Source organism: Cyanistes caeruleus, chromosome 17 (assembly GCF_971803275.1).
Source record: "Cyanistes caeruleus chromosome 17, bCyaCae1.hap1.1, whole genome shotgun sequence".
NCBI classification, from domain to species: Eukaryota; Metazoa; Chordata; class Aves; order Passeriformes; family Paridae; genus Cyanistes; species Cyanistes caeruleus.
The window spans coordinates 5,565,078-5,575,507 of NC_141717.1; the positions used below are offsets into that span (position 1 = coordinate 5,565,078).

Below are 10,430 nucleotides of genomic sequence, written 5' to 3' on the forward strand. Positions count from 1 at the left end.
CACAGCAGTGACGGGCGATCCCGGTACAGCAGTGACGGGCGATACCGGGCACGGCAGTGACGGGAGATACCGGGCACAGCAGTGACGGGCGATCCCGGTACAGCAGTGACGGGCGATACCGGTACAGCAGTGACGGGCGATACCGGGGTACAGCAGTGACGGGCGATACCGGTACAGCAGTGACGGGAGATACCGGGCACAGCAGTGACGGGCGATCCCGGTACAGCAGTGACGGGCAATACCGGTACAGCAGTGACGGGCGATACCGGGGTACAGCAGTGACGGGCGATACCGGTACAGCAGTGACGGGCGATACCGGTACAGCAGTGACGGGCGATACCGGGCACAGCAGTGACGGGCGATACCGGTACAGCAGTGACGGGCGATACCGGGCACGGCAGTGACGGGCGATACCGGTACAGCAGTGACGGGCGATACCGGTACAGCAGTGACGGGCGATACCGGGTACAGCAGTGACGGGCGATACCGGGTACAGCAGTGACGGGCGATACCGGTACAGCAGTGACGGGCGATACCGGGGTACAGCAGTGACGGGCGATCCCGGGGTACAGCAGTGACGGGCGATCCCGGGCACAGCAGTGACGGGCGATACCGGGCACGGCAGTGACGGGAGATACCGGGCACAGCAGTGACGGGCGATACCGGGTACAGCAGTGACGGGCGATACCGGTACAGCAGTGACGGGCGATACCGGGTACAGCAGTGACGGGCGATACCGGGTACAGCAGTGACGGGCGATACCGGGTACAGCAGTGACGGGCGATACCGGGCACAGCAGTGACGGGCGATACCGGGTACAGCAGTGACGGGCGATACCGGTACAGCAGTGACGGGTGATCCCGGTACAGCAGTGACGGGTGATACCGGTACAGCAGTGACGGGCGATACCGGGTACAGCAGTGACCGCACGGCCGCGGCACCCGCGGGGCCCCCGGCCAGCGGCGTGAGCGGAAGGGGCCGGAAGGAACCGGAAGAAGCCGGAAGAAGCCGGAAGGAGCCGGAAGGAGCCGGAAGGAACCGCCAGCTCCGCAACGACACCGGGAGAGGCGGGACCCGAACGGGGAACAGAGAACGGGGAGAGGTGGGACAGGAGCGGGGAACGGGGACAGGCGGGTCTCACCGTGGGGACGCGGCACAGGCGGGTCCCACCGTGGGGACACGGCACAATCGGGTCCCGGCCGCGCTCCCGCCGCCGCCCCGTGCCCTCAGAGCCTCGGCCCGGCCCCGCTGGAAGCGGAGCCCCGCTGGAGCAGCTCTGGCCCCGGGACACTGCCCGGCGGGGCTGCCCTGGCTCCTGCGCCCAGTCCCGCCGGGAAAGGGCGGGTGTGCAGCTGGCAGAAGTTAACAGAGCCGCAGATACACATAGACACACTGCTCCTAAAGCCTGGAGTGTTTTGAGTGGGGATATGTGTGATGGCCCAGCAGGGAGCGACTGAACTGATCACGGGTCTGGAGCATCTCTCCTACGAGGAAAGGCTGAAGTTGAGGTGACTTGAGGGGGACCTCCTTAATGTGTGTAAATATCAAAGGGAGGGCTCAGAGCAGGGACCGGGCGCTGCTCCTTGGGGCCCAGCAATGGGGCAGGAACTGATGCCCAGGAAGCTCCAGATGAACAGGAGGAAGAACTTCCCTGTGCAGGGACCAAGCACTGGCACAGATTGTCCACAGAGAGTGGAGTCTCCCTCACTGGAGATATTCTGGAACCATCTGGAGATGATCCTGTGCTCCAAAATGACCCTGCCTGAGCAGGGAGGTGGGACCAGATGAGCCACTGTGGTCCCTTCCAGCCTGAACCACTGTGGTCCCTTCCAGCCTGAACCATTCAGTGATCTTGTTCAAGCACAACTGGATAATAGCAAATTTAGCATATGTTAATGTCAGCACAGGAAATAGCCTTATTCCCTTTGAAGACCTTGATTGAGTATTGTAATTCTGTGCAGTCATGGTAATGTTTGTTTTTTTTCAGGGGATGTTGTTTGTAACACAAGCAAATTAGTAGCTCTTCCTAAAATATACAGTGACTGTCACTGAGCTACTAACATTTACATATTTGAGAATTCTATAAAAGCATTGGAGCATTGCTACTTTATTGAACAGTGTCATCTGATTTTTATCTTCTGGAATACTGCTGGACCACTAAAATCTGCCTGTGTTTGGTTTTAGGTTGAATATCCTGATGAGTAACTTGTCTTAGAGCATGGTGGAGCTTGCACGATCACAGCTTCTCAGAAACTGTGCTGAGGTTCCCTTGGTGAGCAGAGCTGTTACTGGATGCCTGTAAGGGGAAGAGAATGGAATCCCTGTGTGGCAGCACTGCTTAAGGGACTGTTTGAGCGCTGCAGATGTTCCTCTCACCAGCACCCCGTGGTAGATTTCATGGAGAAGGAGATGGATAACCCCACGTTTAGAAGTGACACTGTGCTGTCTGATGTTCACTTGCACTGCCCAAGCAAAAGACACCTCATGGTGAGACTGAATGCAGTTGGACAGCCAGGTAATGGATGCTGACACTGATGGAGCTGTGTTTTAACTGTACTCATATCTTTGTAAGGCTGAATCCTCCTCTAAGTGGTTGATATTAATAGGTACATATTTTATTCCAGTCATAAGCAGAATCACCTCCTACTCAGTCTTTAGAAAGAGGGCTAGCTGTATTCTCATGAAATTAACTCCAGAAATGAAAACTTATAGACAGCCTGTCTTAAAAATTGAATTTTAAATTACTTTCTGAGAAAAAGTAACCAAATTTACACACTTGAAAGTTTAATTTAGTGTATTTGTTCACTGAGCAATAGTGTCAGTGTAGCACTTTGGGAATCATGATTAAAAATAAGGTTGTGATGTTTCTTAAACAAAAGGTGAGAACCCAGGGGTTTTTAATAGTGTAACTTAAGTTTAAAATAGAAGCTATCAATAATTAATTAGTAATTAATCAGTAATTAATTTATCAAGTTTAATTGAATGTTTATGTGATGATTTACCATCTATTCCAGGGGAGCATAACAGCTTTCTTTGGGCTTTGTGGTGTTTTTTTGGTTTGGATTTTGTTGTTGTTGTTGTGGTGGTGGTTTTTTTGGGTTTTTTTTATTGTTGGTGGGGTTGGGTTTTTTTGAGGGGCGGGTGTTTGCTTCAAAAAAAATGTCAACAAGAAAACTCAATGGCTTTAACTGACATAGAATTTGAAGAGTCAAGGCTGTGGAGGAAATGAGTTGGCAAATGCCCCTGGCTGATTGCCAGCTTGTAGTTTGCTATAAAGTTGTCAAGGGAACTGACCTTGAAGCTGCTGGCAAAATGTTCTGTACAAAAGTCCTGCTGTGACAGAAGTGTTAATTGTTTTTTTCAAACCCAGTTGTGACATAAAAAGAGTAACCTCTGCAGCTGTTCTGGTGTATGAGAATGTGAAAAAGTATCAAAGTAGGCCTGACAAAGAAATGAATAATAATTTTGACCCTGTTCAGGTCAAAACCCAGGTAGTGGGTGCTGTGGTGGGTCTTCTTGCTGTTTGACATGTGTTGCTGTGATTGTGCTTGATGCAAAAAGCCTTTCAGCAGAAGGAGGTGACAGTGTGTGCCACCTACTCTGGATGAGCTCCGTCTGGGAGATTCCTCTGGTTATTGAGACAAGAACTGTGTGGTCATATGCCAGTCTTTAATGCCATAACAATCTACCAGTGACACTTTGCTGTGTTTTGGGGCAGTTTATGGGGATTTAGTCTCTTCCCCTTTGAGTCAGTTTGACTTTCCACCTTTTGAATGCCATAGAAATTCAGAGGATCAGAATGGTCTTGGAGAACAAAACGCTTCATTCACTGATGGCATCCTCTGTTCCAATTAGTTTCGTCTGGCCATCATGCAAACAGCAGAGACTTTAAAGATTTCTCATGCTAGGACAGGCATTGAAGATTTTATTAGATCCAGCTAGAAATGGTCTCACTAGAGAGGCACCTCAGTCAGATTTCCATAGACCACCTTGGAACATCATGCCTACTAAAGAAACTGGAATAGAACTCCATAAATAGTGAAATTATTGAAAGCAGTGGTGTCAAGCACTTTGTCTCTTCCTTTTTATTGGGAATGAACATAGATGGAAGGACTATGGAATGTTTGTTCCTCTTTATGTATGGTATTCAGGCAGTACAGATTCCTGTAATTAAAATTGCAAGGTCCATGTTTCAATAAATTAAAATTTTAATAGATGCTGGTGTCACTGAGTGATTGTTGTAAAAGATTTTTAATTAATTGGTCATTGAGAACAGCTTCAATCGTTTAATCTCTTGGAATAATCAGTTTGAACACTTAAAAAAAATTACAGAAGTGTCAACTTTGTCTCCTGTGCACTTATTTCTGCTCTTACATACTGAGCCAATTTCAAGGCTTGAAGTTGCTTGAATTCCTAAAGACTTTCAAAGCAGTAAACAAAAATTCAACTCAGATTTTTCTAGAACACGCTTCTTTCTTACAGGACAGTAATCTTAATCAAAAGAAACTAATTCTAACTTACATTAATTCTGCTTTCAACTTAATTTGAACTTCTGTGTACAGAACTTTTAGAGGCTGTAAGAAAGCATCCTCTCTGCCAATAGTTAAAATAAATATTACTAAATCAGATGAATGTGCCCATTGTGGCTGTGCAGATGCTCAGTCAGCCAGTGGGCTGTGAAAGTGCTTCATGAATTTCTGATGACAGAACTTAATAACAGAAGTATTTCTTCATAGCAAATTAAACTATATTTCAAGTTACCTGTATCATTTTTCACTCTACAGATTTTTAATACAAGTAATGCATGCCAGAATCTCATGTTTGTGGAAGCTGTGCACAGATTCTGCCTCATCTGGTGTTTAACCTTTCCCCCCACACTGTATTCTTACAGTATTCCTGTCATATTTCAAACTCCTTTGGAGCACAGAAGATTTGGCATCTGGGAAACACGTGGGAGAAATTACCACAGGAAGAGAACACCAGTGCAGAAGTGGAGATGAACTGTGTGACAAGGACAGGAGTAACATAAAAAAAGGAGAATTAAATAGTGAAGGAGTAGAAGCTCTGCTAGATGATGATGGAGACTTGGAAGTGGTCAGAAGGCCTCGAAGTGCCTCTGATTTGCAAGCAGAGGATCTTTTGAGAGATATAGTGTGCCCTGTAATTCTGATGAAAGGGAAAGAAGATGCTTTTGAAGATGAAGAGCAGGAGTGTACCCGCAGTGATGTTGTTAAAATAGGTAAATAAGTTTTCATTCAGGGAGAAATGTGGCAAATATGTTTCTGTAAAACAAAAGAAAAATATGCTTTCTTTAGAAATGGAACAGCAGTTTGTTAAGTGAAAGAAAATAATGAACACAATACTGGGATATTGCACATAAATATTTACCTTTTTTCTCTGGAAGTGATTTGGGCAGTTGTATACCATGGGAAACTCAGTGTTCCTTAGTTAGAAATGGGTGTTTGGCGTTATCTAGCATTATTCGTTAGAATGAAGGGTGTTTAGTTCTATATGTGAAAGGGAAGCATAGCCTTAGTTTCAAACTTGCCACTGTGAAACTTGATTTGAACAATTTTGAGATAATTATTTTCTGCTCTACTCTCATTTCCACAGAACACACTATGGCAACCCCCTTAGAAGACGTTGGTAAACAAGTACGTGCTCAGCCTTGTATAGTCTTGATTTTCATGGAACGTGCTTCAGAACTGACTCAGTTTTAAGTGCTTCCCTTGTCCCCAGGTCTGGCGTGCTGCCTTCCTCCTGGCTGATTACATTCTCTTTCAAAGGGACACGTTCAGGTGCTGCTCAGTGCTGGAGCTTGGAGGTGGCACTGGAATTACCAGCATTATCATGGGGACAGTTGCCAGGAGAGTTTATTGCACAGGTAAGGCAGTTCTCTTCAGTTAAATATTTTCATGAAACTTCCCAAAGCAGTGCTTTCATCCTGGTGCTTTCAGACTCATCTTTTCATTTATAGTTAATAATTTTTTATTGACACATATCAATTTATGTTATTTACTGAAAGATAACAAGGGGCTGAGAAAGCCCAAGAGTTTAAAGGCAAGATACCTTGCAGTGAACTCAGGATAGTCTGTCCAGATTGAAATAGGTAGTGTAGGGATCTAACTTCTTTCTTCAAGGGTTTCTCAAAGCTTAGAACTGAAAGACAAAGGGAAGAAGGATATTAGGGAAGCATTCATCAGTGGATGGAGTTGCTCTGAATTTTCCTTAGTCTCATGGGTTTGAGGGAAACTTTGAATATTAGTCTGAGAGGCATACATGGCACATACAAAATATTCTTGTTTTTAATATAATTTTCACTTCTTTTACAGATGTTGGTGAAGACCTTCTGGCCATGTGTGAGCAAAATGTTGCATTGAACAAACACCTAATGGAGCCAGGAGGTAGGTGCTGTATGGTCAGATTTTGACTCTACTTTAGCCCAGGTGCTGTCTGAAATTTGTGACTGATGTGATCTTTCTGCATCCCCAGGAGGGGAAATTAAAGTCAAAGAACTGGATTGGCTGAAAGATGAATTCTGCACTGGTAAGTGCTTAGAATGGGTTCTTTTAGCTTTGGCTTGGTGGTTGGTGTTACATATTCAAAAGCCTCTCTTGGGCCTCAAAGAAAATTGTGGTTAATGATAATTTTTGATACTGCCAGTTGAAAAGGTTTAATGTCTATTGGGCTTTCACATAAAGATTATTTTAATGAAGAATAATTTTTTTAAAGCATGATAAAATAGGAAGATTAATCAAAACTTACATAAGGATGTATCTGGGGTTTTGTTTAAAGGTGTGCTTGGTTTAATGTATTTAAACTGTGATCTTGCTAAGGGATTGTGAATTCTGAAGTGGAAGAAAACTTTGGCTTTCCAGTCAGCCTTGGGAGGGTTGGACATAGCACAGAGGACTGGGGGAACTTCAGAAAATGAACAGGGAAGGTTTTTGATTTCCTGTGAGTGATGTGGTCTTTTTATGGAGTAGCAGCTGCTGACAGAAGCTAAGAAGTTCCTTTCCTCCAGTCATTTGAGACATTTAATCATGTACACCAAAGCCCTCTTCTTTCTTACAGATCCTGAAGCTCCTTATAGCTGGTCTGAAGAAGAGATTGCTGATTTGCTTGATCACTGTTCTGTGATAATGGCAGCTGATGGTAGGGAAATATAAACAGTAAACTTTTAAATCAAACACTTGAGCATTATGAGTAATAATTTAAACATACCTAGCTTGCTTTTTAAATCTAATAGGTCAGATCCTTACCTAATTCGCCAAAGCTCTGCCTTAAGTGTTCCTGCCTGTATTTTTATTTTCTATATGCTTATATTTACATTCTAAATTACCAATTATGAGAACAGATGTTACAAGATACGAGCTTTTCCTTTTCTTTGGTGTGTTAATTCTTTGTGACTAAATAAATTGCTCAACACAATCACAAGGAATCAGAATAACTTCTGTGCAAATAATGACAATAGGTCGTTAGACTAAGATTTTCTGTAATGTGAGTAACAGTTCCAGATGCTGCACTCTCCCATGCAGTCTATGACTGTGGATATCACTTTTCTGCTTTTTCCCTTGTTTATGTGAAGGACTTTGAAATTTCAGGCTAGCTTATCTATAGAGGAAAACCATTGTTTTGATATATAGACAAAGGAAAATTTGGTTTAGTTACGATATTGAAAGGAGCTGTGAGACTGCATTCAGAGGAGATCTGACTGTAAATTAATTATGGCCTGGTGTGGGTTTTTGTAAGAAAAGAGGCTGTCTACTCTCTTAATATCCTGGTTATTTAGCTTTTAAGCAAGATTATTTCCTGGATGAGAGAATTTTTGTCAAAGCTTGTAAATTGTCTGAAAAATGATTCCCATTCTGATGAGAGAAAACTTAAAGAAAGCCTGGCATAAATGACAGCAGTGAATACTCTTACAGGGTCAGTTATTGCCATTAAAAATGTACTTTTAACTTAGATAAAAGAGTGACTGGTTTGAATGGAGCAATCAAATAAGGCCTATTGTTGTTTCATAAAGGACACTTAAGTAAATTATATCCTTAATTATATATATGCTCTTCATCTTGTTTTTTATAGTGTTCTATGATGATGACCTGACAGATGCTTTGTTCAGAACCCTGTATAGAATCACACACAACTTGAGAAATTCTTGTACAGTTTATTTAGCACTGGAAAAGAGGTGAGCATTACCAAGAACTTAATATAAAAAGCACCAAACACTTTGTGTGTTTTAATTAAAGGTTGGCTTCTGATTTTCATTGTATCAGATGATCACAGGCTGCAGTACATTCTCAGTACAAACTTCTTTTTTTTTTTTCCTACATGCTTAATTTTTATCAGTCCAGAATTTGAGTTTAACAAGAGTTTGCCTTTTGTTGTCCTACCTTTGCCTCACCTGAGATAACCTCTGTGCAAAAAAAGGATAAATAGATGGCTAGATTGATGTATTCTGTAATGCCTGACAACATTTGCTATATATTCTTAACGTCACAGGGTGGAATGATGTGGTTTAGAATTAGGGTATTTATTTCCTAGCTTGAGCAACTCTAGAACAGTTTCTCATGTTTGCTTTAAAGGAATCAATGAATGTTTTGAAGTAGTTGGAGTCCATCCATAAGCTGATACACAAATAGGCTTTGCTTAAATCTCTAGAGATATGTAAGCAGTAACTCTTCCTGTGGTTTGTTGCCAGGTGCTTGTCCAGGAAGCCAAGCCAATGATTTTGTTATGGCACAGTGCCCTAAAATCAATGGAAGGATTCATCCAAGAGTTACTGTGTATTGATGCTGACATAACATCTTTTCTGCTTTTCAGGAATGGGGGGTGTACATGTTTTTGGCTGCTGAAGGGAGTTAATTATGCTGAGAAGACACATTTTTTCATTAGCTGAGGGAAGCTACACACCCCCTTAAGATGCCAGTTTAGGAGAGATGTTCTAAATGAAGTACTCTTTTGCCAGGCTGAACTTCACTTTAAGACATATGGATGTTACATGTGAAGCCTACAGCCACTTTAGAAATACTCTGAATGATTTGGAGAACCTCCAAGATGGAAAAATGAAATATACAGCGGAGCCCATTAAACTTGATTTCTGCCAGTTCCTTGTTTATGAGCGAATTGAGCAGTTGGTAAGTGGCATTCATGAAAATAAATGTAATGTGTCAGGCTAATCATCTCAAATTAGTTATCAGCTGTTTATGTAATATGAAGTAAGAACAGGAGAATAAACATTATCTTTTATTTCCATTTAGCTTTTCTGATTTAAAATGATTCTTGTTTGTGCTTACATAATCTGTGCTAGACTGACATGTCCTGGTTTTGGCTGGGGCAGAGTTGATTTTCTATCACCAGCAGTAGAGTGACTGAGATTGCACTCAGTTCCTCCAAGGATAAGAGACTTTTGCTTTGTAAAATGCCATTTTTGTGATTGAACTGGAAAATGGGACCAATATCTCTTTTCAATTTTCTTGTAGGAGAGCTTTCATTTCACACTTTCAGTAATTCCTTTCCCAGTTCAGAGTTCAGGAAATAATATTCTAATATCTATGAAGAATTCAATTAGCTGTAAACTTCTGTTATTGAAAAACATGCACGATATAATATTTCTGGTTATCTAATTACCTCTGTATGTTTTCTGCTCCTGCAGGAATTGTGGAAGATCATGGCTGAACACCTAACATGACAGGCCCACAAGAAAAGAGATCTTTACCCAAGGAGAAGGGCTATTTTGATGTTCTGTTAAGGATTTTCATCCCAAGAAGAGCATCTTCCTGGTGGAATTGTGTTCTCAGAAATCATTGCAATGCAGTTTTGCTTTACTTTTTTGGTTTTGGCACTTCATTTCTTGGACTTGTGCACTTGCACATGATTTCTTTGATGTTTCTGAGTACCTGCTGGATGCCAGACAGTGGCAGTGACACGGTGACTTGCTCTTTGGGATTGATGACTTCACTTTTAGAGTCTGGCAAAGAAGTATTTCACCTTTGCCATATGGCTGATTTGCAGATGTCGTGCATTTCCCTTTTAAGTTTACACAACATGGACACTGTTCTCAATCTTATCCCAGTTCCACACATTATTTGTATTTGTGGACATTTGTAAAACAATGTTCTGGACAAAACTTGTTTGTCATGAATTAAACATTCTTTAAGAAATTTGTTTATGAAACTTGGCCCTTATTGTCAGTTTGTCCTATATAAATCTCTCTAGTTTAGGGCCACTGTCTGAATTGAAAGGAGACAAGATGCATTTTGTTTCAGCCTCTAAAAATACTCCACAGGGTTTTTGGAGTATAGGACATCAACCCTATATTGTCTTGCAGGAATTCTAAGCTACTCTGTCCTAGGCAGGTTGAGGGTGAGAAGGTACCAGATGAAGGGAGATATTACAGCTCTTAAGATATTTGGAATTGTATCCTCAAT

General features: G+C 42.4%; 1 protein-coding gene across 2 annotated transcripts; it reads left to right on the forward strand.

The window, feature by feature from the left end:
* Positions 1–843: 843 nt before the first annotated feature.
* On the forward strand, positions 844–10,176 carry METTL22 (methyltransferase 22, Kin17 lysine). 2 transcript variants are annotated; one of them, XM_086855043.1, is made up of 11 exons: positions 844–1,102; positions 2,185–2,515; positions 4,892–5,239; positions 5,614–5,654; positions 5,740–5,884; positions 6,333–6,404; positions 6,493–6,546; positions 7,075–7,155; positions 8,086–8,188; positions 8,969–9,137; positions 9,656–10,176. In XM_086855043.1, exons 2-11 carry the CDS (start codon positions 2,293–2,295, stop codon positions 9,689–9,691), a joined length of 1,272 nt encoding a protein of 423 aa, XP_086711169.1. In that variant the 5' UTR covers positions 844–1,102; positions 2,185–2,292; the 3' UTR covers positions 9,692–10,176. The 2 variants fall into 2 exon arrangements, with proteins under 2 accessions (XP_086711169.1, XP_023792359.2); XM_023936591.2 differs by having other exon boundaries at positions 1,035–1,508.
* Positions 10,177–10,430: the final 254 nt, after the last annotated feature.

What these genes read in the sequence shown, in the direction of transcription:
- METTL22 (XM_086855043.1), top strand. Translation starts at nt 2,293, where the DNA reads ATGCCTGTAAGGGGAAGAGAATGGAATCCCTGTGTGGCAGCACTGCTT. An exon ending in ACACCTAATGGAGCCAGGAG is followed by an intron (nt 6,405 to 6,492) that starts GTAGGTGCTGTA and finishes CTGCATCCCCAG; the next exon opens with GAGGGGAAATTAAAGTCAAA. An exon ending in GAAAGATGAATTCTGCACTG is followed by an intron (nt 6,547 to 7,074) that starts GTAAGTGCTTAG and finishes TCTTTCTTACAG; the next exon opens with ATCCTGAAGCTCCTTATAGC.